The sequence below is a fragment of the Dryas octopetala genome, chromosome 2 (assembly GCF_963921425.1).
Source record: "Dryas octopetala chromosome 2, drDryOcto1.1, whole genome shotgun sequence".
NCBI classification, from domain to species: domain Eukaryota; kingdom Viridiplantae; phylum Streptophyta; class Magnoliopsida; order Rosales; family Rosaceae; genus Dryas; species Dryas octopetala.
The window spans coordinates 23,636,021-23,662,616 of record NC_141367.1 but is presented as its reverse complement, the minus strand read 5'-3'; the positions used below and the strand labels follow the sequence as shown (position 1 = coordinate 23,662,616).

General features: G+C 35.2%; 6 protein-coding genes and 1 pseudogene across 7 annotated transcripts; 6 read left to right on the top strand and 1 right to left on the bottom strand.

Annotated features, from left to right (window-relative positions):
- The first annotated feature begins 1,755 nt into the window (after positions 1–1,755).
- Positions 1,756–2,563, top strand: LOC147294375 (major strawberry allergen Fra a 1.08-like; annotated as a pseudogene). Its single transcript, XR_015120927.1, has 2 exons — positions 1,756–2,010; positions 2,121–2,563. The product of XR_015120927.1 is annotated as a major strawberry allergen Fra a 1.08-like (transcript).
- A 3,747-nt stretch (positions 2,564–6,310) lies between these two features.
- LOC147294374 (major strawberry allergen Fra a 1.08) lies at positions 6,311–7,299 on the bottom strand. The gene is made up of 2 exons (XM_086232952.1): positions 7,023–7,299; positions 6,311–6,823 (listed from the first exon to the last, which is right to left on the bottom strand). The coding sequence occupies exons 1-2, from the start codon at positions 7,204–7,206 to the stop codon at positions 6,525–6,527; spliced, it is 483 nt and encodes a 160-aa protein (XP_086089078.1). The 5' UTR covers positions 7,207–7,299; the 3' UTR covers positions 6,311–6,524.
- A 2,244-nt stretch (positions 7,300–9,543) lies between these two features.
- On the top strand, positions 9,544–10,480 carry LOC147294373 (major strawberry allergen Fra a 1.05-like). The gene is made up of 2 exons (XM_086232911.1): positions 9,544–9,811; positions 9,968–10,480. The coding sequence occupies exons 1-2, from the start codon at positions 9,628–9,630 to the stop codon at positions 10,267–10,269; spliced, it is 486 nt and encodes a 161-aa protein (XP_086089037.1). The 5' UTR covers positions 9,544–9,627; the 3' UTR covers positions 10,270–10,480.
- Positions 10,481–14,211: 3,731 nt separating this feature from the next.
- On the top strand, positions 14,212–15,237 carry LOC147294372 (major allergen Pru av 1). The gene is made up of 2 exons (XM_086233229.1): positions 14,212–14,483; positions 14,677–15,237. The coding sequence occupies exons 1-2, from the start codon at positions 14,300–14,302 to the stop codon at positions 14,973–14,975; spliced, it is 483 nt and encodes a 160-aa protein (XP_086089355.1). The 5' UTR covers positions 14,212–14,299; the 3' UTR covers positions 14,976–15,237.
- A 5,447-nt stretch (positions 15,238–20,684) lies between these two features.
- On the top strand, positions 20,685–21,395 carry LOC147294371 (major allergen Pru ar 1-like). Its single transcript, XM_086230848.1, has 2 exons — positions 20,685–20,868; positions 21,094–21,395. The coding sequence occupies exons 1-2, from the start codon at positions 20,685–20,687 to the stop codon at positions 21,393–21,395; spliced, it is 486 nt and encodes a 161-aa protein (XP_086086974.1).
- A 788-nt stretch (positions 21,396–22,183) lies between these two features.
- Positions 22,184–23,189, top strand: LOC147294370 (major allergen Pru ar 1-like). The gene is made up of 2 exons (XM_086230846.1): positions 22,184–22,550; positions 22,689–23,189. Exons 1-2 carry the CDS (start codon positions 22,373–22,375, stop codon positions 22,994–22,996), a joined length of 486 nt encoding a protein of 161 aa, XP_086086972.1. The 5' UTR covers positions 22,184–22,372; the 3' UTR covers positions 22,997–23,189.
- Positions 23,190–23,798: 609 nt separating this feature from the next.
- LOC147294369 (major strawberry allergen Fra a 1.08-like) lies at positions 23,799–25,278 on the top strand. The gene is made up of 2 exons (XM_086230847.1): positions 23,799–24,627; positions 24,746–25,278. Exons 1-2 carry the CDS (start codon positions 24,444–24,446, stop codon positions 25,042–25,044), a joined length of 483 nt encoding a protein of 160 aa, XP_086086973.1. The 5' UTR covers positions 23,799–24,443; the 3' UTR covers positions 25,045–25,278.
- The last annotated feature ends 1,318 nt before the right edge of the window (positions 25,279–26,596 follow it).

Here is a 26,596-nt window from a genome sequence, read left to right as displayed (position 1 = left end):
AATATATATCTTCTTGAATAATGTTACAAGCTCTAAGCCATGCCACTAGGCCTTTTGACCTCGATCTTCCTCGTGATTTTCATGGATAAAGACGTCATGTTAAATCCACAACTATCTGGTACTAGAATACTATCAAACCAAGCCAAATTATTATACCACAAGTAATTACACCTACCATATTATTGATTACATCTTTTGTCGTGACAAAATTTAATTAATTAGCTATTAATCTCATTTTAAAAAAATTATTAGTCTAGTCGAATTTTTTTCTGAAATATAAAGTCTCAAATTCGTATTTCTCTCCTCAAATTTAAAAAAAAAATAGTCAATACATTTACAAAAATAGATTCATATATCTATAGAAAATTATAACCAAGAATGTAAAGCGATGATATAACCTAATTAATATCAAAAGTATATATCAAATGTATCGACAACATGTGTTGATCCTACTATTTTTGTTTTGTTCTTCTCCCCCACTGAGTTATCAATATTATGATTGCAAGGCGTAAGAAACTAAGAATCTAATGATGATGAAACACGTACTCCACCGACGATCAAGGTTTGTCTTTTGCGTCCAAAACAGCATTTAGATCTCTGATCACTAGTTCCTTGCATGCATATGTATTTTGGAACTTAATTTCTATCATATCATTTTAGGATAGAATTGATGCATGTTGATATTCAATAGTTATTAGAGAAAATTACAGATTTAGTTCAGTTATTTTATACTTATTTCAATTTTAGTCCACAATCTTTTTTAAGTTCTGTTTTGGTCTACTAATTGTTTCACTTGTTCAATAAAGGTCCAGATTTGTTTCTCAAATTTGGCATGCCTTTTACCCTATCAAATCTCACCCAAATTCAGCAAACATATACTTGTTTTAAAGTTATGCATTTCTTCTTTACAACCATATAAAGATCATTTAAATTGGAGTTCTAAAACTCAAGATAATTGACCCCAAAGTAGGGTACCCGAAACTGCCAATTTTTCAAACTTCACTCAATCTCAATTCTCTTAGATTATAATACTCTAAATTTGTTTTTATAACTAAAAAATGATGAAATATAACTTATACTTTAATTATAATTGAAGAAAATATAACTCAAAGGATTTAAAGTCATAAATCTTGACCTTTATTGAACAAATGAAATAATTAGTGGACCAAAACAGAACTTAAAAAAGATCGTGGACCAAAATTGAAATAGGTATAAAATAAGTAGACCAAATTTATAATTTTCTCTATTTATTAAAACATCTAATTGGAATCAATATAATTATGAGTATTGCTACATTCAGTTAAATTTATTTACTAAACTATGTTCTCGCGTGTTTCAAATAATATTATTGACAATATCTCATTTATTCAAATTTAAATTGCATATATTTTCAAAAACTAAAATATTCACATATTCAAATGTATGTAGACATGCTTTTAGAACATTCTATTACAAATTAGGATAAGTCTTTTTTTATTGGGTCAATTAGAATATTATTAAATAGCACACCATGCCAGTTGGAATAAATTGAATTCTTTAATCAACTTGCATGGGTGGCTTTCATTGACTAAAATAATGCTGTGTTGGATTGAAAATTATATGTTCTTTTTCACATGCAACAACCAATTGTTAAATTAAAAACTTGTCGAAACTCCTTTTATCTATGGGGGCCACCTTACACAACATACCCTTCATCCTCGATCTATAAGTACCACCTTCAGTGCTCACATTTTCCCACACCAATATCATCAACTCTCTTAGCTTCCTCCACATTTCCTTTCTTCTTTCATCAAGGTATTAAGTAGTCCTAAAAATCATATCGTCATGGGTGTGTTCACTTATGAAACTGAGTTCACCTCTGTCATCCCCCCACCTAGATTGTTCAAGGTCTTTGTTCTCTTGATGCTGACAACCTCATCCCAAAGATTGCTCCACAGGCAGTCAAAAGTTCTGAAATCCTTGAAGGAGATGGAGGCGTTGGAACCATCAAGAAGGTTAACCTTGGTGAAGGTTAGTTACCGCCATTGCCTCTAGTGACTTGGTTGTTTACTATGTCTTGAAAGAAGTATCATAATTTTGATAACTATGCATCCTTACATTTTTGTTTTACGTACATGCAGGAAGTGAATACAGTTACGTGAAGCACCAAATTGACGGGATTGACAAAGATAACTTTGTTTACAGCTACAGCATGATTGAAGGAGATGCCTTATCTGACAAAATTGAGAAAATCTCTTACGAGACTAATTAAGTTGGTGGCATCTTCTGATGGAGGTTCGATCATCAAGAGCAGCAGCACATATCACACTAAGGGTGATGTCGAGATCAAGGAAGAGCATGTCAAGGCAGGAAAAGAAAGGGCAGCTGGTTTGTTCAAGATCATTGAGACCCACCTTGTGGCCAACCCTGAGGCCTACAACTAAAACCATATGGTTGTGCATGTCCTCCTTATCTTTGTTTTTCTTTTTGTCATGCCAAAGACTTGCACTTTGGGATTATGATTAAAGAGTAATGTTGTATTTGGATTTCAAACTCAATAAATAAAACATAAATCATTTGATCATGATAGTCTTTGCAAATTCGTCGTGCTGTATTTTTTTCCCGATTCAATGAATTCCACACTGGTCTTCTTAGTTTCTTGTAAAACGGTAAACTTAGTACGTACATGGAGCACGTACGGACAAGTTTAACCTAATATGCCGACTTATTACATATCCAAATTTCATGTTCAAGATAGAGCATCCAATTTAAGCTGAAAACTCAGAATTCTATATACAGAAATGCAAGTTTTATATACTCAAAAGTTTTAGAAGGCTGCTATTTGTACACCCTTAAATTTTTTTTTGCACACCCTTTCTAAAAAAAAAAAACTCAAGGGAAAAGACCATTTGGCCCTCCCCTCACCCACACACCCCCATCCCCATCTCTCCCCCCCCCCCCTCCCCCGTACACACCCTATCTTCCCATCTCCATCTTTTTTTTTTCTTCTTCACCGTCGAAGCCCACCCCCCACCCTCCACCCTCCATCCTCTCTCTCTCTCTCTCTCTCTCTCTCTCTCTCTCTCTCTCTCTCTCTCTCTCTCTCTCCTTCCTCTCTCCTCTCACCCAAGCAGACAACCAAAAAAATAAAAAAATTTGCAGCGGGTTCGGCGAACCAGTGCCGAACCCGGTGGTTTCGTTCGACAGGTACCCGCCGAATAGAATAGGATTGTTCGGTGGGTACCTACCGAACGAAACCACCAGGTTCAGCACTGGGAACCCGCTCCTTTTTTTTTTTGGTTTTCTTCTCCGGCGAGCTGGGTAGGTTAGGTGGTCGGCGTGGTCTTGGCCGCTCTGCATGCATGTGTGCAAGTTGGGTGGGGGGAGGAGCGAGGGAGGGGGTGGGTTGTGTATGGAAGTTTGTGGTCTGTGGGGGTGGGCTGTGGGGGTGTTGCAAGGGGAGGGGAGGGCGATGGCAGAGGGAAGAAGAGAAATGGAAGGAGAAAAAGGAAAGAAGAGGGGGAGAGACAGAAGAGAAGGGAAGGGTTGAGCCGCCGGCAACCCCGCCGGTGACCTTGCCGGCGGTGGGGGTGGCTGAGGGAGGTGTCGGGGTAGGGTGTGTGTTGTCTGGGTTTTAGGAGGGGTGTGTATAAGTTGGAATATTTTGGTAATTGGGAGTGGTGTGTATATGAGAAATGTTAATTGTAGGAGGAGTGTGGGGGTGTGAAGTGAGAAAAAGTGAGAAAATGGTGTGCAAAAAGAAATTTAGGGGTGTGCAAATAGCAGCACTCAAGTTTTATAGCTTTTGTCTATTTTGTCCTTTCTTGTCTTGATGGGGTTTGAGTTGGTTTTTGTTTCGTTTGGGCCTTTCGGGCCTTGTGTTTGTTCGTTTCCCTTTGGGCTGTTTGTGCCTTCCTTTAATGAACTCCTTTTACAACGAATAGAAAACAAAACAAAGTTTCAGAGTAGCCGATGTCAAAGTCAAATTCTCATTAATGGCCTGTTTGGTGCCCATCATTGAATTTTTTTTTTTTAAATTTGGTAGTATTGGGAATCGTACTTAAGTGCATTATGAATAATTTACAACCTTTTTAACTGAGTTATGTGCCCATCATTGAATTTGATATGTTAATTAAATAAATTTAATATGTATTAAAAGAAGAATATGGAAGGGTTGATATATAATTAAAACATATGCCCACTAAATCTCAAACTAACCATGAATGATAATTTTTTTTTTACGACCTTCAAATAAATTTTCATAGCATGAAGGTTTTTAGTAACGAAGTGCAGTTTCATTGCAAAACATTAACTTTGTGGCAAAATGGTATTCTTGGTGAAAGGAAACTTGTCCCAAAAAGCCTCTCTCATGTCTTGTAGTTATTGCAAGTAGTCGAAATTTATTTTAAGTTTTTTTGCTCGATGAGAGAGTACGTGAATTTTAAAGTATTCTTTCTCGATAACCAAACAAAGAATTATATATGATATTTCTCATTCAACGGTCTATATTAACATGTGGCCCAATATGGCTAAGGACCTGCGTACCTGTATTATAAGTGCATGATTTGATTCATTATCTCTGGCTGTGATACCATAAAAAAATTTTAGGCATTCGTCTCAAAATTAATTAGTAATAGGAGGAGTAGTCTAAATCCTTATAAACCACTAACAAGACCCTCATATCTTCAATGTGAGATTTTTCTCAACATACCCCTATACATGTAATGTCATTTAAGCCTAACATGTGAATAATTTATATTGGGTGACGTGAGAGCACGTGTGGCCGTTAGGCACATCACGTAGATAACTTGCTCTGATACCATAAAAAAATTTAGACATTTATTTCAAAATCAATTGACAATGGAAGGAGTAACTCAAATCTTTATACTGTACAGATATATCATTAAATGCATTAAATTGGATTATTGTTGATATTCTTCTATCTAATCCTGATCCATTTACAATTCTTTAAAATTCACTATTTGCCTAAAAGGACTTGCAGTGGATTTTTCTTTTCTTGACTATTCTTCTCTGCCTCAAGACTTGAAGCTAAATTGACTTCCATTCAAGAGTGGCTGCCTTGGTCAACATCAGCCATTTAAAAATATATATGTTTCTAGATATTCCACTTTGTTTCTCGGCCCACCAATATAATAATTTTTTATGTTAAGTATTATGTTTGACACCAAAAAAAATAAACTTAAGAGTCGTTGGACTGTTTTCATCATGATGAGATGTTTATAATCAATAATTTTCATTAACAGAATGACAAAAAAAAAAAAAAAGGATGAATGGGTCAAGCATGTAATGCTGGTGTCATGATAATTTAACGTGCCTTTTGAACCCATTCTCATCGAATGTGTGATTAATTTTGTCTATAACATCTATCCGACATGCATCTTATCTATATGTGACAAAAATTCACATCAAATAAGAATGAACTCGATTAAAAATTTATATGGGTAGACGGACAACATCAACAAGCAAATTAGTCTTTTTGGGTTGAATAACAAACCTCGACAATTAATGCCTGCGCATAGCATATGAGGTCACCTTGTAAAATTCTACAAGATATGTTTCAGAGTCAGAGAGGGATGAATTTAAGAGAAGTGCATGTTACCTTGTTGTCTCTATCATAATGAACTAATTAATTAATTAAAAAATAAATAGCATCAAGCAAGAGAAAAATTTCGTAAGATCAATGAATGCCTAAATTAGAGAAATTAACCAATTTTTAAATTCTAGTACAACTCGCAGGAGAAAGAAAAGAGCCATAGAAAATTAACTTCACACTACATATATATATAATATTGTCTTATAATGTCTGTTGTACCCAAAGCTAGTACGGTCGGTCCTTATAGTATAATATGCTGAGTTCATTACACTTACACCCCTTAAGGTTTATCGTCTTTTCACATATATTCTCTTGAGTTTCAAAAATTACACATACACCCCATGAAGTTTCAAAACTATTGCATATAACCTCCTACAAGAGAAAAAAATAAATAAACAAAAAAGGAAATATTTGTATTGAGGTTGGACCTTACACCTTGAATAATCTTATTAGGCCATTTCACCCCTTAGCATGCATTTTTATATCATTTTTCATCATTTTTCGTCTCACTATAGGGGGTTATATGCAATAGTTTTGAAATCTCAGGGGGTGTATGTGTAACTGTTAAAACCTCAGTGGGTGTATGTGAAAAAACGATAAACCTCAAGGAGTGTAATTGTAATTAACTCGTAATATGCTTGGGTTCTTATATGACTTCTAGAAACGTACATAGCCATGTCATATATCCAATATTGCCTGATGTTCAATATTGCTTAATTATCAAATAACTTTGTTTTATTTATTGAGACTGAAATCAAAATACAACAATATTACACTTCAATCATAACCCCAAATTGCAAGCCAGATGTAGACTGCGTTGGCTTTGTTGGAAAAACAAAAAACAAAAACAAAAAAAGCCACACCAATGAAGCACGAAGGAGGAACTGTACTGCCCTTAGCATATATGACGTATGCATGTAGATAGTATAATTTAGTTGTAGGCATCAGGATTGGCCAAAAGGTAGTTCTCAATGACCTTGAACAGACCAGAGGCTCTTTCTTTGCCAGCCTTAACATGCTCTTCCTTGATCTCAACCTCACCTTTGGTGTGGTAGTGACTAGTGCTCTTTATGATGGAACCTCCATGGGGAGATGCCACCAACTTAATCTCATAAGAGATTTTCTCAATTTTGTCTGACACAGCATCCCCTTCAATAATACTGTACTTGTACACAAAGTTATCTTTGTCAAGCCCATCAATCTTGTGTTTCACATAACTGTATTCACTTCCTACATGTAAAATAAAAATGTAAGTATGGTTACCAAATTAATTTACAATAAAGTTACATTGTGGACTGGTGAGTGCCGAAAAAAGTAATTAATTTCAATTAATTTTTAAACATTATTATCAATATATATCGTACTTAATTTCAAGATTTAAGTTAAAAAAACAAGTTGGTAGACAATATATGGTCCCAATTAAGCTAACCTTCTCCAAGGTTAATCTTCTTGATGGTCCCAACACCTCCATCTCCTTCAAGAATTTCAGCACTTTTAACTGCTTGGGGGGCAATCTTTGGGATAAGGTTGTCAGCATCAAGAACAAAGGCCTTGAACAATCTTGGTGGTGGGATGACAGAGGTGAACTCGGTTTCATAAGTGAACACACCCATGATGGTGATTTAAGAGCTTTAATAAAAATGATCTAAGAAATAATGAAGATTTGGAAGGATGGATAATTGGTATGTATTGGTGTTTTGTGATGTGAGAAAATGTGAGCAGAGAAGGTGCTCTTTATAGATTGAGGGAGAGGGTCACGGTGTGCTAAATGTCCCCTGTAGATCAAATAGTTTAGGCAAGTTGTAAGGTTTTCAATGGATGCCTCCATGTGATCAAAAGCAAATAATTTTAAATTTAATTATTATTTTAGTCTAAAGAAGCCGCCTCAAAAGTATTTGTGATCGATCAAACTCCAAGTTGATCAATCAATGATGGCTGCTTGTTTGTATGAGTGATCTAAATTGATTGATTGTTGACAAGCTCAATCAACTTTATTATATGTATGTATAAAAAATATGTATATGTATATATGTACAAATGTACAATATTGTACCAAAATGCTCCCTTACTAGATGTACAGTCTGCCAATAAAACAATGTCATGTTTTCAAACTGAAAATGTGAATTAATAATTAAGTTGATGACTGAATATATGTGTGGACCAAATTCACAATTTGACAAAAATTATTGCTTTAACTTCAATAAATTCGTCCAAATCTCTTACGCAAGGTGTGAGCAAGTTTAGGCTCTTATTTTTTGTATGAGTGTTTATATTTTTTATATAATTTTGTCTGAAAGAATAGATAATAATACAATTTATTAATTTTATTCCCATGAAAATATATATGTATTATTTATTGGGCCTACATCTTTGTACGTGATGATTATATGTTGTTGAACATAGACGGTTTAAGGGTACAATTAGCTTGTAGGATGAATGAAGACGAAATTCGGTACCTGCAAGGTGTTTACAATCAAGGTCATGACTCATCAATATGTTGTTCCTAGTGATTTTAAAATGATGCAATGAATCAGGCTCTGGAATTGATTCACGATTTTCTGCACATATATTAAAGCATATATGCATAATGCATTACTTTTTCACCTGATAATATATAGATAAAATATATAAGTACTCTTTAAAGATATTTTTAACCTCAATAAATGTTGTTAATGACTACTTAGTCTAGTAGATGGTCGGTAAACAACATTTTTATGTCGAAAAAGTGATTTTGAATTCAAAACTCATAAACAATAGTTATTAATAAATAAAAAATCTCAATAAATATTCTCTAATTTGGTCGTGGAGTAGATATTATTGGGAGAAAAAAAAAAAAAAACTGCAGCATAAGACAATTATTAAACAAAGAGTCTCGAAACAAAGAAAAATCAAATTAAAGGTATCAATAGCCAATATATGTTGAATGCCAGTTTCCATTGCTGAATCAAAGCAACTAAAAAAAGCTTAAAACCCAAGAGTTAATTAGAAGAAGGAAAAGATAAAAAAGTGATTGTAATTAAGCATATCTCACAACATGAGAATTGAATTGTATTGTGACACGTTACAGTCATATATGAACGTTATCTAACTTATCTCATAATAGATACGTGAAAGTGTTTCAACCCCCTTTTATAAAATGAGATTTTACAGTCTAATTAGTGGGCGAATAACCCTTGGTTTACAAAAACTTTTGTGGAAAAAGTCCATTGTATGTTGTAGTCCAAGAGTATACATATAGCCCATTCAATTAATAGTTAGTTAGCTTAATTAATTTATTAAGTCTTAACCCAATATATTAATCCTTTTAACTCCTTGAAATTAATATTGTATATATTATACCTACAATTTAAAATATTTAGTTTTATTCTTGCAAGGAAGGAAACGACACAGTATTTCCAAATCTAGTAAATCTCAACACTGTATGTTTATTTGTTCTTTTGCATTATTGTTTATTTTTAATTAATATATTTATTTATATTAAAGTTTGTTAAAAATGAGATTTAATTATAAGATTTTACTTAGATCTTCAATTTTAGAAAGATTATAGTATAACTGTACTTGAAGACAAAAAAGAAATCATTAAACTAATAATATTATAGCTAGCTCCCATTTCAAAATTCTTGGCTGGCTCTGCATGCCCCTTAAGTTGAAATAAGTTAAAAACCAAAGTTGTGTATATTTCCTAATTTGATGATGGGTAGAGTAAACTTTCATGACCGACAAGTGCGAAGGAAGGCATTGAAAATTCAAAGTTGGAAGACTATCTAGATGGAGCCCGGCCCCAATTCACTTTAAGAAGACCAATTGGGTACGTACGTTCTAAATTAAATTTTGTGGGGCATATCGATCCGATAGAAATGTAGTAGCAACTTGCATGCATAAACTTGTTGATCCATCATGATCGATCTACTTCTCAGTGATCTATAAATACCACCAATAGCATTCTCTTTTCTCCAACTCAAAAACCTCTTTGTAGTTCAAGCAATTCTCTCTCATCTTATATACTCTTTCTTTGATAATTTTCATCATATATAATGGGTGTGTTCACTTATGAAACTGAGTTCACCTCTGTGATCCCTCCACCTAGATTGTTCAAGGCTTTTTTACTCGATGCTGACAATCTCATCCCAAAAATTGCTCCACAAGCAGTGAAAAGTGTTGAAATTCTTGAAGGAGATGGAGGCCCTGGAACCATCAAGAAAGTTACCTTTGGCGAAGGTTAGTTCAGTATCTAATACGGTCACGTCCATTTTGTAATAGCATGTCACATTATTTTTGGTGTCACATTATTATAGCTACTCGATCAAAAGCGAAGAAAATGTAACAAAGCATCCTCGCTCTTAATTTATTTATTTGTTTATTTTTGTTTTGCAGGCAGCCAATTCGGGTATGTGAAGAACAAGATTGACGGGATTGACAAAGATAACTTTGTGTACAGTTACAGTTTGATTGAAGGAGATGCAATATCTGACAAGATTGAGAAAGTCACTTACGAGACCAAATTGGTGGCATCTGCTGGTGGAGGGTCCATCATTAAGACCACCAGCAACTATCACACCAAGGGTGATGTTGAGATCAAAGAAGAACATGTTAAGGCTGGCAAAGAGAAGGCCTCCCAGCTCTTCAAGCTTGTTGAAGCCTACCTCTTGGCTAACCCTGATGCCTACAATGTCTAAACTTGTTTATATTAATTAATTTGTGTGTGTACCTAAAATTATCAGCACTTAAAAGGTGTGGGTTTCATGTTGTCTTCTGTCTACATGCAAGAAAAAGTGCCCTGGCCTTGGTATAATAAATGTTTGTTGGCCAGTTGGAATAGTATTGAAAGATCGATTAATGTTGTATTATTTTCTATAAAATAATGAAAATCATCTGTTAATTTGTTAATCATCTGAAAATAATGAATTATAGGATGAATATAAGATTATTTTTCTTCTATTAATTTGGAAAAGGATGGGTGGGTGGAAGTGGAATGATAGTTAAAGGGGGGTGGGAAGAGTGTTTTGTAGGTGGATGTTTGAGTTGGTATATTACAGGATATTATAAGAACAATGAGAGATGAAAATATTTTTTTTATATTTTTTTCAAATTTAATAATGAGTGTAAAATTAATATGGGTTGAAAAATAAAACAGAAATGTGAAAATATAAGCACTCTAACTTAATTGCAAGTGCCGCATTAATTTGTTCCTTTGATTTCAATACTTAATAATTTGTATGTGGGTATCACATTGCAATGACACATAACAAGTTTTAAAATCATGAAAATATTCTTTTTATCATCCTGATTAAGTTTGACAAATTATGTTGTCACAAATCACAATGTCAATCTTAGCTATTAATCCTAAGTAAATTTTTATATAAATGCATAATTTAGATGAAGGGATTGGCAGCCTAAAATGCGAGTCACAAGATCTATAACTTTACCATATAAATCTAATACAACCAATGGTAAATTTTGCTTTTACCCAGCTACAAAAAGTTGTTTAGGTGCAATCATTGAAATGCATGAAAATTTATATTATCATCTACTTAATATAAATCGGATGAAAATAATTAACCTGCTAAAGAAACTCATATTCATATATATGCTCATAGCTAGCGTAATACTTACAAATGATCATGAGGGCCTTATTGTCTTTGGTTTGCATAAATTTGAGAATATCCAGTCCAGTCGAGGAGGAATATCCGAGCGTACGTAGGACAAATCAACCACAATATTTAAGACAATATATAGGTGGGACATGTCAAAATTATCTCCAATCTTCACACGTTCCAAGGAATTTTTTTTTTTTGATGAAAACATGGAATTAATTAAATCATTATTTATATGATGAAACTCATGAAAGCATAAAATGCAAGTGCATAATCGATCGGCAAATCATTGTCATTTTCAGTGGACATCGAAATGCAGACACTGCCTAATGAATTCATAAGATAGATATTAAAAACCCATGAGGCTGCTGGGATTAGACACATTAGACTCATAACAGAGTTTGGCTAAATTAATCCCTGTTCGAGTAGCATTTTGAAGGTGAAAAATGTCAGCTACTTTGGTATAATTAAGTACATTTAAGTTTTTTAGTTTTAGTAGTTGTCTAATATAATTTTCGAAACCTAATCCTCATTTCTGACTTATTATTACTTTATCAAGTTGATTAAAAAAAAAAAAAAAAAAAACTCATTCCATTTGAAATGTTCTCCAATTTCATATCTAACCATGACAAATAATCCTTAATAATTATTCGATCACATGAGTTATACCAATAAAACAATTTAGTCAACTTAATTTGTTGTACAAACTAATAATGAACTTTAATTTGTATATACTTTTGCAAAACCTTGTGAATTCGTGAATAATCGATGATAGCAATATTTTAACCAAACAAGAAATTTTTTAGTATTTGTAAGGAATCATAAATATTCGATATATATGTAAATTATATGGTGATTACTGATTGATCACGTGCACTGTATTCCATTCTACCAGATGCCTTGGCTGCTAGGGAACTTAATAATAATGTAAGACTAGTACCTTTTAGGGTGTTTTATTAATTATAACCGAATTAATTAAAGAAATAAAATAATTAAGCTTGTCAACTAGAATTTTACAATATTCTATGCATTTGAATGCTACCATGACGACCTTCCTCCAGCTTTCGGCAAAACCATTAATGCATGAAGAAATTTTTTTTCCTTCCTTTGTATCTGTTTTTTAATTTGTAATTAATTAAGGTAAAGTTATTTGGTTGGAATGCATGAGACAAAATATGATACCATTATGATCACATGGTCAGCTGATAATTCTGAGACGTGTTGTTAGTTGTTACTGTCTATATATGGTATTTGGTAATGCAAATGCAACCACTCCATCATCAACCAATTAGTTAATGTAGCAATTTTACACTGATATATTTTAGTTTTTCTTGTATATATATTAATCCCATTTTTTTAAGTCTAAATTTAAATTAATTGGTTTTGGAAGATATCCATTAGTCGATGTAGGATATACTGAAAGTGCGGATATGAAAAAGAAGACTGGAGCGGTTGAACGCGACTGCTTTCACCGCATTGGAGAATTCTCGGTAGGGTATAATCATAAAGAGAAAAAAAAAACAAAAAAATTAGACCAAGAAGTCTACAGCATCATTAAAAAGAAAATGTTGTTGTGAAAGCAAAAGGAAAATGAGAGGTACTAAAATTACTATTGATAGCCAAAGTTGACTGCCAGCTGCCATTGTTGAAATAAAGCATTCAAGTACTCTTCCCCACCCAAAAGAAAGAGAAAGAAAACCAGAAAAAGATAGAAAAAAAAAAAAAAGGAAGAAGAACCTTCAGAAAAATACCCATTAATTAAGCTGTGGAGTTAACCAAGCCAAGTTACAAAGCTTTATTAACAGTTATAATTCTTGTTCAATATATTTTGTCAAAAAATTCCTGATGTGTGTATTTTTTTCATCCTTTGGTTGGCTTTTGTCTTGCTTTGAAAGGCAGCAACATGTTTTCAAAAAACAATTAATATCATCTTTATCTCTTCTTTTTTTGTCAAGATAAGGCTGATAAGCTTCATAAAAGACAAACTAGAGGCGTCAAATAGGCCGGGCCGAACCGTTTAAGTTGAGCCCATCATACTTTTGTGTCGTGCTCGGACCAGCCCATATAGTTAAAACCTAAGCCCGACACGGCCCACGGCCCGTGGGCCATTCGTGCTCGTGCTGTGCCTTAAACGGGCCAGCCCACAGATTTTTTTTTAATTTTTTTTTATAATGATAAAACTAATCTTATAATATTTTTTATTATTTATAATTAAATATTAACATTATTTTTCATGAAAATTGAATATTTTTGTTGAAAAGTTCTCTAAAAATAGAAAAAACAATGTTAAAATAGTCGTGCCTAATTCGGACCCATTTCGTGCCTGTGCTCGTGCCGTGCTATGCCCGATGGGCTAAAAACTTCGGCCCTGCCTGGCCCATTTAATCATGCCGTGCCTATTTTAATCATGCCGTGTCGTCCTCGGGTCGGCCCAACCCATTTGACACCTCAAGACAACAAAGAAACAAGGGATTGAAATGAAATCGGGTCAGCTTAACCCAACAACCTCAACAGCTCACAAACAAGGGACAGACAAAAAATTACAATGGGATTGTATATCCAATATCAACTTTATCTTACATTCCTAATTTTCACCACAGAATTAAAATGAGATTTGATGACTGTTAATTAGAACATGAAAAGCAGCCCGGAAACTATGCGCACACTGCACAGGTAGTACTGCGCTGATTAAGGGGAAAATTAAAGTTGTACTAAACATTTAGAAAGTCTTTTTGCAATGATCTCACCGGGCGCCTAAAACTAGTTGGACTTTTTTATTAATCAATTGAAAGGTTCTTTATTTGACTAAGACAGATCGATTTTTATTAAAAACTATATAGTTTGGAGAGATTATCAGATTATCCAATAAAGTAGTGACACAATTTGCAATTAAAATTTGATGTTCCTTGTTAATTTGGGTACATCCAATAAACTAGTGACAAATTGCTTCAATTCCTGGATCCACAGGGACACTTCACAGAGGCCAACCTTCACTCTAAAATCTATAAATAGCACCTCCCCATTACACATCTCCAACACAACTTTCTCAACCTTCAATACAACCATTTAGTTCTTCTTTGCTCAATATTTCTCAACCTTTTTAGCTGTCAACATGGGTGTCTTCACTTATGAAAGCGAGTTCAAGTCTGAGATCCCACCACCAAGATTGTTCAAGGCCTTTGTCCTTGATGCTGACAACCTCATCCCCAAGATTGCACCACAGGCAGTTAAGCATGCTGAAATCCTTGAAGGAGATGGTGGGCCCGGAACCATCAAGAAGATCACCTTCGGTGAAGGTATATATATATAAGATTATTAATTACATTATTAATCATTTCTATGGTTTCACTTCCTGTATTTTATTTCATCATATATATATACACGTTGTTATTGAACAACAGTATAATATCTTATATTATAAGAGTATAAAAATGTATTTATAGTTCGGATTACTAGTGTGACAACCTAACATGATATTTTTGTTTCTAGGAAGCCAATACGGGTATGTGAAGCACAAGATCGACTCGATTGACAAAGTCAACTTTTCATACGGCTACAGTTTGATCGAAGGAGATGCCTTGTCAGACACAATTGAGAAGGTCTGTTATGAAACCAAGTTGGTGCCATCTCCGGAAGGAGGATCCATCATCAAGAGCACCAGCCACTACCACACCAAGGGTGATGTAGAGATCAAGGAAGAGCATGTCAAGGCAGGAAAAGAGAAGGCCTCACACCTCTTCAAGCTCATTGAGAGCTACCTTAAGGAGCACAAAGATGCATACAACTAAAGATCATCATGATCATCATGTCTATGCTGGTGTTTGAATATTTCCTTTACTATCCGTCAAAAGGTGTGGCTTTGTTTTCTGTCTGTCCAAAGTAGCCATATGTGGATTGGGCACTTGGGCTTGCATAATAAGGGTTCATGGTTGTGATCGATCGATCTTCTGGTTTCTTTTGGTTTTTAATTTGTTTGGAAAAGGGTTGCAGACTGAACTGTGTATTGTATTTTATATATGAATATAATTAATGAAACTATCTTGTAATCAATATTGTCTTACTTTTATATGGTGGTTACATTAATCAAATAAATTTATTTTCAATCCATATTGGATTTGATGCATTAATTCTAACATAATATCAAAGCAGGTATTTGGCTCAGTTCGGTTCCTGCCCCATTAAGCTTTGAAGAATTTTCATTGCTCCTATTAATAGCAGGCAATGACTTCACATAGTTGAAATTTTGCTGCGAAAGTGGTACTGACAGATAAACATTAGGCAATACTTTAGTTGGAGAAATCCCATATGATAACCTAAAGTAATTAAAGACTGGTGAGTAATTATCATAAACCTTTGTGATAAATTAAAGTAATTAAAGAGTGATGAATAATATATGTTAGAGTGGCAAGACTTTGAGCCAGCTTTTTATTTTTGTCGAACTAGACAAACATGGACCAACTAAATTGAAAATAAAATATTCCAAACAGATAAGAAGGTGGGTTCCTCCTAGCTTTGTGAGTTATGACCTGGTGCATAAGTCCAGAAATGTGACCAAATGCAAATTGCCAAATTCTATTAAAGTTGGGGAGGATATTTCACAAGGAGCAATACCCATTATTTTAGACTAGGAAGACTTTCTTGGCCGCTAGATCGGGTGACTTTATCCCATGATATAGTCTATGTCACTTGAGCCCTTATCAACCATCGAACGCGCCTCCTCCATTTGGTTCTTTCTGTCATGGCTTGGGGACCAAATGAACCAGCAGGCCGTGAGAGAGGAGATGGGAGAGGCTGCCTCCGCAAAGTTGTTGGATGGAAAACTTTCAAACTTCTTGTTGGAGAACTTCAACTTGTGTTGCAGATTGTGGGTTGCAGGTTTTGAATAGTTGGAGAAGATAACATATTATTAATATAAAATCTTTGTAAGTAAAATAAGTCATTAGATAGGATGAGTAAGATAGTCTTTCAATGAAAAGGATATTAAGTGGGGTTTATTGTTTAAAAGGCTTTTTGGAGTTTAAAAGTTACATGGTATACAATTAAAAATCTTAAAGATTTTTAAAAAGTTCGTAAAAATTTATATATATTTAATTAAAAATTTTAAGGACTTTTAAAAAGTCTGTAAAAGTCTAGACGTATTTAAAAAGTCATTGATTTTTATGAAATTTATTTAATGATAGATTTTAATAGTCTTTGAAAGATTTTTATGTGTATTTCAAAGTCATTATAAATCCGACTTCTTCCCTGCAAATTTCTAAAGATTTCTATAGATTCTCTAGAACTCTGTATAACTTTATAAAACTTTATGAAAATTTATAAATTTTGTAAAAGTCTATCATTCAAAAAATGTCTATAAAAGTCTATATACACTACACTTTTCTAAATTAATTTTAAAAATAGATAGTGATATGTATAATCACAAAAAAAATATAATATATATTATATAACTTTGTCGCATAGAATTATAGCACAAAATCTTTTCTCTTTAAGAATATGCTAAAATGATCCCATAAACCAAATTTATTAGAGAAACATTGAGAGTGACACCTATTGAATGAAAGTGATCGATAATAAAGTAGAAAATAGGCTTAGATAGGTAGGAATGAACAATATGTACAATGTACCTATGAGGCTATGACTAAAACAAAACAAAAAAGTAAAAGATAAATAGTTGTATAGGCAAAGGCATAATAACTACTGATGTACATATGACTGAAATTTCTGGTTTTGATAGACATGATATACATGACTGGATAAAAAATCAGCATTGCAAAGAATGACGGTGGTGTTCCTAATTCTCGGTACTATGGCCCACTTCAATTGCGTGTGACACCAAAGCAAGACTTAGACACACAAAAAATAAAAATAAAATCATTTCCAGCCAAAAGAGAAAAAGTCTTATATATGAGCATTAATTTGTGCATATCTGAAAGGACCATATCTATCTTCTACTTCTAGATGGTCAGACTCATGAGGCAGAGGCAATAGAGAAATTGTGTGTATTGAGTATTGACTACTGAAGCTTCCTTAATTGCCTCTTCAACCATTTAAACAAACAATATTTGAGTATTAACAGAATAACATAGAAGGGTAATTCGTAAGCTACACATTAAATACAACAATCCATTTAAATAGTTATTTAAAATCTAGCGGGTATGAGAAGCAAGTGGAAAACAAATGCAAGTTGGGATTTTCGAGCAATTTAAGATCCAAGTTTCCTTCTATTTAATTTCTTTATTGAAAAAATTAGGATCAAGGTTGTTGGGACTAATAAATATATAGACATATTATATACCAATATCACTATCACATAGCACACAAGGTTGCTATATATCTTTAGAAAATTAGACGATCAATTATTACAAGTTACAACTCAATATTCAATATTGATGCAAATTGAAGTGAAATGCAAACATCCCGTGCCTTACTGCCAGCCTTAATTTCCTCTTCAGTAATCTCAATGCCTGGTTTAGGATGGACCTTACTCACAATGGTGCCTTAATTTGCATTCCTCATCACTTTCTGGAGACTGGAGAGGACTCAAACTTGATCCCATAAGAAAATGATTCAATTTTTTCCAACAATGCCTCACCCTCAATCAATGTGTAACCATATTTCAAGCTCTCTTTGTTCGTATGATTAATCGTCTCGGCATAACGACAAGTCACACAAGGTCCAACACCGTGCTGTTTGGGCCTAGACCCAAAAGACTAAGCCCTTCCTGGGCTCCTAGCCCATGATCCACTAGGCTCCGGCCTCATGGGCTCCGGCCCCCTGGGCCCCGGCCTCTTAGGCTCCGGCCTCCCAAGCTCAAGCCTCCCGGGCCCCCGGCCCGTGTCAACTAACCTGGATCCTCGAGACCGGTGCCACGTGGCGCTCCTACAGTGCAAGTCACCACAAAGGACACGTGTCGTCACCGGATTGGTTGACACTCTTCCAAAGGTACTATAAAAGAGGTACCTTCTTGTCACAAAAGGACAACTGAAATCATTATTATACTATTCACTCACTCTGCTCTCAGATCTCTCTGAACACTGACTTGAGCGTCGGAGGAGCTTTGGCCGGCACCACACCGGTGCCCTTCCCGCTCACTTTTGTGTACCTGTGCAGGGTGCTTTGGATATCATTCTCTCTCATTACTCACCAGTCGGACCCAGCTACCCGTTCCTGCCCCACTTCGACGTGTCACCCGCTCAGTGGTGGGTCAACGGGCCTACGTGGTTCGACTCGACGTTGACTGCTCCACCATTTTTGGGCATCAACACTCTTTGTCCAACACATCCAATTTGTGCTTCAAGTGTTTGATCTAGTGACCTGCACCATAAAACATTATCGATTTGTCAAACAAGTTATACATACATTTACTCAGTGACACTTTTATTGAAAGCGTTTTTTTAAAAAACATTAATAACTTAATAAGTGTTATCACAACTCAAAAAACACTTCAATTATTTCTGTCAAACACTACAAAAATGCTTTTGAAAACGGTTTTAGCACTACAAAGACTATATAAAGATGAAAGTAGGTAGGTAGCTAGTCTTGGCCAAAGGTCATGATCTGCTTGATGCATCCAGGGCCTCCATTGCCTTGAACAATTTCAACGCCCTTGATGGCTTGAGGCATGACATGAGCTTTGGGATAAGATTGTCAAAGTCAAGGATCAAGGCCTTGAACATCCTCGCTGGATCCACCATACTTGTGATTTTGTGAACTCATCAGTGAAAGTAATAACACCCATCATCCTAATTAGTACTTACTACTTAGTAGTAAATAAATAGTACCTAGAAAATAAAGCAATGTGAATAGGAGTTGTATTTAAATATCAAGCAGCCAAGATGTGTGGTTAAAATGTACATCGGTATGTGTATCAAAATACATGAACTTGTCGAAACCAAAAAAAAAACATGAACTTGTCTTTTCAAATTCCTTCTCGAATTATTATTTTTTATATTAAGAAATACCCTTAATTCATGCTAAGTTCATTTTATTTGGTTAACTTTGAACTTTCATCTTCCACTTATCCATAACAAAAATAAAAGAATTTTCATCTTCCAACTTTTAATTCAAATTGTTCTTAGTTATTTTCATCTTCTAAAACCTCCTTTAAATAGGGCCTATAGCATATCTATAGGGATCAAAACAGTACTGTTGCGATCGTATGGCTAACTTGTGTTATGGGCTTGTTTTGGATTTGCATAACATGGACTATCTCCCCCCTCTATTGTGCACTTGATTTGGGTTTGCATAGCATGGACTGTCCTCACCCTATTGTAAGTCTCTTGGCTACCCATACCATTAGTAGGCTTTTGGTTGTTTGGGCTTCAGCCTCCATCTCACCAAAAACAAAAAGAAAGAGAAGCTTCATAGTCACAACATATATACGCCAAAATTTATTTTGAGATCATTAATTGAAGTTCAACTTAGGCATTTCAAAACTTGTCCACTATGGCAGTTGTTGGGATAATGGGATATCTTCGAATTAATTACACTTATACCTTCCGAGGTTTATCGTCTTTTCACATACGCCCTCTGGGGTTTTAAAAATTATACATACACCCCTGAGGTTTTAAAACTATTACATATAACCCCCTACAAGAAAAATAAATAAATAAACAAAAAAAAAATATTTGTATTGAGGTTGAACTTTACATCTTGAGTAATCTTATTAGGCCATTTAACCCCTTAGTATGCCTTTTTGCATCATTTTCATCTCACTATAGGGGGTTATATGCAACAATTTTGAAACCTCAGAGGGTGTATGTGTAATTGTTGAAACCCCATGGAGTGTATGTGAAAAACCGATAAACCTCAGGGGTGTAAGTGTAATTAACTCGGATATCTTCGTTGGAAGGCTTGTAGAATTTGCTCCATGCACTTAAGTTCGACCTCCCTTCTCCCCCGAATCAATTAAAAAAAAAAAAAAAAAAAAAGGCATGTCCACCACCATGATGCATTAATAATCTGTCTTTAGTTACGATGGATATTCGGAGTTCAATACCCAAGCCCAAGGCCATTAAGATCCACAACTTTGTTGTTTGCATGGTGTCAAGATGGAGAGCAGATTTGATCAAAGCCTTTGATCTTAGCTTTCTCTCCCTACTCTCTCTCTCTCTCTCCTCCAAGATCAATGACCTTGATTAAAGCCTGGTACCAGCCTGGTACCAAATCTGCTCTCGTCAAGATGTGCAGCCGAACAGGAAAATAGGATCTTTAATTTTCTTCTGTCTTTCTTTATTTTGATAGGGAAATCAACCTCGAAAATGGCGCCCTTCAACTTATCTTAGGATAACACATAAGTTAATTAATCGAGATGGCCTTAGAACAAACCTAAACAATTTCAGGAACAACAAGAATATTGTCTCAATCTTCAACCTATATAATTATATACTAACCCGCTGACCTTCTTCACTGACCAAGCTGTTCTAAATACTTCCTATACACAACAGAGCTCATCTTTCCAAAACTAATTTCTTCAAATTTCAGTCCACTAAAACATAATGGGTGTCACCACCTATGCAGATGAGTACACTTCCCCAATCCCTCCATGCAGGCTGTTCAAGGCCTTGGTCCTTGATGCTCACAACCTCATCCCAAAGCTCATGCCAGAGGCTGTTAAGAGCATTGACACCATCCAAGGTGATGGAAGTGCTGGAAGCATCAAGCAGATCAACTTTGCTGAAGGCATGCATATTCATAACTAGCTAGCGTATTTCTCTTATTAAACAGTTTGACATATTATGTCGCAAAATTATCAATTTGAACCACTAATTAGGTGGATTTTGTTTGAATATATATAGTGCTTAATTGATAGTCTGACAATATAACATGTCGTATATGGTAATAGAACATTATCCACACTTTGATTATGCATTTTTAAAATTTTTCGAACACAAAATTTTCATGTAGGTAATCAGTTCAAATCTGTGAAAAACTGCGTTGATCAGGTGGATGAAGAGAACTATGTATACAGTTACACTTTGATTGAAGGAGAAGCTTTAATAATGGAGAAACTTGAATCAATATCTTATGAAGTTAAGTTTGAGGCTGCACCAGAAGGTGGCAGTAAGAACAAGATGGTAAGCAAATACCACACCAAGGGTGACATTGTGCTCAAAGAGGAAGACATAAAGGCTGGCAAGGAAAAGGCCTTGGGGATGTACAAAGTTGTGGAAGCCTACCTCCTCCAAAACCCTGAAGCTTATACTTAATTAACACCTTGTCTACAAAAGGGCCCAAGACAAGACAAAATTCTCTTGGGCTTTGCTTTGAGCACTAGCTACTTGGGCTTGATAGTAAGGACTTTGCTTGATAATGCTTCTGATATGTTTGATTGGAATATTTTCTCCATTACAAACCAATTGTAGTCTCCCTTTGTTTGAGATTGGCAATAAAAGAAGAAGGTGAACAAATAGTAAGTTACCAAAATGAAGCAAAAATTTGCATTTTGATCTTTTGGGCCTATCATACAAAATGGGCCTTGGCTGCTGTTATGAGATGATACCCAGATAAGGGGTAATTTAATATCATTGGCTACGTGGTCTATGCATGTGGACCCATTGTATTATTTTCTGCGCTGAAAAAAGAAAGAAAAAAATCTCAAGTTGAAGTCCCATTCCCATCCACTAATGACTAATATAGATCGAAAAAGGGATCCACTAGCGTGACGACTAGGTTCATGGAAAAATTTCTCCATATATAGGGTCTTCATCACGTTTTATAAGCAATGCATTTCTGATTTAAATCCATTGAAACCCTAAACCAGCAGTCTAATATAGCACGTCAGCTAGTCTTCCTGCTGAATATAAAAAACAATATATGCACCTTCCAAAGTACGCAAATTCCATGTCACTAACAGTCACCCAGTTGATATTTTTTAAAGAGGAACCATCCATCCCGTGTTGAAAAGTCCACTTTAGATCAACACATTTGGTCCATGTTGTTGTTGATTGCATACCACACACCATAGAGCTCTCAATATATTAAAGACTTAATGTGCACACCAAGCCGCCGCCACCACCTAAGTTTCTTCTGCATAGTAACAAAAGTTTTCAGTCTTCATATTCATTCCCTTCCAAAAAACTAAGCTAATACAAATTACTCTCCTCCTTATTGATCTTGTTCATATTTCATAGCCATATAGTTTCTCTTTGATTCCTAGTGTTTGATCACAAGCTAGCTAGCCAACATGGCCAAAATCAGTCAGAAGTTTATTACTCAGGTGACCCCAGATAGGATGTTCAAGGCCTTGATCCTTGACTCCCACAACCTCTGCCCCAAGCTCATGTTCTCATCAATCAAAAGCATTGATTTCCTTTCAGGTGAAGGAGAGGTTGGAACCATCAAACAGATCAACTTCACTGAAGGTTAGCAAGTCAACCCTTTTTCCCTTTGTGTTTTTTATTTCTATGTTTTTATATATAATATACTCAGAGCCTCAGATCAGGCATATATCTGCAAGATCATGAATATCTAATATGTTTGGTTTTGTTGGGGATGTGCAGCTAGTCCTTTCAGATATGTGAAGCACCGGATTGATGCTCTGGATAAGGAGGCCCTCAGTTGCAGGTACACCTTCATAGAGAGCGATGCAGCAGATGCTTTGATGGACAGCATTGAATACATTACTTATGATGTCAAGTTTGAGGGATATGGTAGAGGAGGGTGTATATGTCATTTGACCAGTGAATACAAAACAAAAGATAATCATCAGATCAAAGAAGAGGACATTGAGCTTGGCAAGGACAGAGCCATTGGCATGTATGAAGTATTGGAGGCCTACCTCATGGCACACCCTAAGGCCTACACTTGAAAATTTTCAAGTTTTTGTGTACATTTCTGGGAATTCTGTTGTGACCAACATATCTAACAGACTGCAGTTCATGTTGTTTTAGTTTTCCAGAAGTACTTTTTATGTTGTTTTTTCCTTTGTTTCTTGTTGTTCTCAAATGTTGTGATTAATTAAGATATAATCATATATATAATTTTGGTTCTGATCTGCTTAATTGGGCTATATATGTTGTCTCTTGGGTGTCTAAAAGTAGTTCCATCCAAATCCATTTACACAGAAATATCTCATCATCAGCATGCTGAGCTGTGTCTTTCAGTCCATCCTTTGATCGTATTAATTTTTGTGCAAAATGAAGGGACAAAACAATTGATTGGAGAACACTAACCATAATAAACAGATTGAAACTCTAGTCTCAAATTCTTAATCTGCCTTTGTCAGCAATTTGTTCTAGTAAATTACTTGTTTTGGATCTAATTGGGTAGAATGGAATGGCAATTCCTGTCAAATAAGGAATTAGTTGCAGTAACACTAGAAATGTGCAGCGAAGTCAAGAATTAGGATTATGAAGGAGATGGGATTGAAGAGTTTTACATAAATAATAGAGAAAATGAAGAAACCATCTCTTAGGACTTGGGCTAGAGGTGTTTTCTATCATGGATTATCTCTCTTGTTCCCTGATATGGGTAGGATTTTATTAAACCTTGTTAAATTTTATATTTCTTGTATAAAATCTATTTTGTGTTAATCTTTGTAATGGATGTGGTTCCAGAAAAACTACACAATTGGTCAACAATCAACATGCATGAGTCTCGTGAAAGTATTAACCAAATTGTCTACACAGATAGGAATTGTATATAGCACTTATGGTATACTCCTTTTTGAGATTGTGGAACCATTTTAAGCACTACTAAATCATTTTCTGGAGGCTAAACCTTGATTCACAACCAAATGGCTATTTGCAGCCTTTCCCTTCACTGCATGCTGCATGTGGTATTTTGTGCCACAACATGTTTTCTACCAATGCATGCCATCTATAATTCAACCACACAACTCACAAAGGAGCTAGGAATTGGGTTAACTCGGCCCATTACTCATGAAATTAGTTCTAATGGTTAAATTTATAATGCACAGAAAACTTGGACCTCATAAGGATCCAGAATGCTACAGTTGCTTGCAGATTTTTGGGTTAAAATATACATGTGCCAACCCCTGAAGTCCGGCCCCAATCTAGTAAGAGCCGCCCATGTGTTTAAAGAATCTTTGAAGTTTGAAACCAAGTCTAACTTAGTGGCCAAAATATTTTGAAACCTTGAAAACCATTCTATGGCTGGACCTATCATAATTTCCAAAGAGGATTTCACCAAACCCATCTACTCAAAATTAATCTATATATACTTCCAATGGTTTCCACCACTCCCTACAATGAGTTTTTGATCTCCTTCTATTGCAAATAATCCACATACATATCATGGGTGTGACAAGTATTACACAGGAGTTGCAGTGCCCAATTGCCCCAGCGCGCATGTTCAAGGCTTTGATCATAGACTCTAAAAATTTGATACCAAAGCTGTTGCCCCAATTTATAGCAAGTGTTGATGTAATTCAAGGAGATGGCGGAGCAGGAAGCATTGAACAAGTCAACTTCACAGAAGGTTTGCAATCTATCATAAAATGAAAAGCAGACAAATTTTTGTTTTAGCAGTCCTACTTCTGCAGTTTGTCCTTATTTCTTGTATTAATGAATAATGTTTTGATTGGTTTGAAATGCAGCTAGCCATTTCAAATATGTTAAGCACCGAATTGATGAACTTGACCAAGACAAGTTTGTGTGCAAGTACAGTATGATTGAGGGGGATGCATTAGGTGACAAGCTTGAGTCTATTGCTTATGAGGTCAAGTTTGAGGCAGCTAGTGATGGAAGCTCCATCTGCAAGATGACAAGTCAATACAACACCATAGGGGAGTTTGAGGTCAAAGAAGAGGAGATTATAGCAGGCAAGAACAGTGCTATGGGGATATACAAAGTTGTGGAAGCCTACCTCTTAGAAAACCCACATGTGTATTCTTAACTACTAGTGTCTTCGTACTCAGTTCCATATATACATGGTGATAAATATACATAAAACTGCAAATTCAATATTTAGGATTCTTGTGAACCCTCAACAAGGGTTGACATCAAAATAAAACAAGAACATTGAAACTTTTTTCTGAATAGATTACTCTTTTATTTATTGTAAGACAACGGTCTCTGCAGGTTTTGTCCAATTTCCAAACATTCAAATTCGTTGACAATGTTTCAAACATAGGTGAACTCACTTGAGTTTTGTATCCATATTTTTCAAATACAACCATCTATATAGACAGCTTAATTTGACCACGAACATATATATGAATTCATGGTGCAAAAAAATACAGCAAGGACATGTCACATGTGTGTGACAGTGCATATAATCTGTTAAATGCATGAAAAGCATTAGCAGAGGCATGCATAGCCATTAACCAGCCTGTATATTCCTTGTGTTTGACGTCACAGAAATGGAAAGCTAGTCAATTTTCTTCACTCTTTGGGGCAATGGACTTTGCTTTCAACAGTGCATGCATGCAACACCTCAACAATTTGGTCAATGCAAGACTAGTCAATTTTCTTCAATCTTTAGCCAACCAGCCTGTATATTCCTTTCGACCCCCCCAATAATTTTCCTGCATGCTTCAATCTTTTTGGTCAATCACAAGGAATGTACCCACGCGCAGTAGATTGCAACCTCAACATACACACAAGTGATACCTAGAGGCTTTTGCTTTTGCTTTCTGTTTTGATCCCAAGAGAGGTCATTGGCTATTTGGCCAACTCTGTTTCGACTCTTTGGATATAAAGACTAAGGAGGCATTCTTTTTAATATTCATGTAGGTGTTGGTAATGAAAGAGTAAGCAGCATGGTCCTTGGATCAAATGATTTCATCTCATGCTCATCATTTTTACCACTGAGCCACACGTACAGATTTTTGCATGTTTAACTTGCTTGGCGGTCCATGGCTCAATTTGTGCAGCAACATGTTTGTGTATGAACAAGCCTCAAATACCGAAACCGAAATATCTCTATAAAGTATATAAATTAGGACCACCAAGAAACCTGCTGTGAGGCCTAAATCTGCCGAAGCTCGTCCAAAAACAAACAGTAATCAACTTTACATGCCAGGCTCTAAAGCTCACTTGCACACCTCACAAAGCCACCACAACCTCATAACATACAACTTAAACACAATTTGCCGACACCCTAGCTTTTTGGTCAAAATGCAGTCTTAAAAGGAAGTCTACACATTAATCTAATTAAAAGAAATCATAAGAAATAATGCATTAGTCATATGATTTGCACTTGACATTTGGTGGGTGATGAATGGTTGGAGTTATCTGGCTTAATCAATCTGGTCCTGCATGCCCCAATGCATTGCCGTATTGCACTCTGTTCAGACTTCTGAAGAATGGCTCAAATTGAAACTCAAAAGCATCAAGTAATTGTAGGTTCAAACACAATTAGATTATGATCATGATGTAGGAGTTGATATGCCAATTATTGGCAATATCTTACTTGTTAAAGATAATTGAGCTTAGAGTTAGTCCAA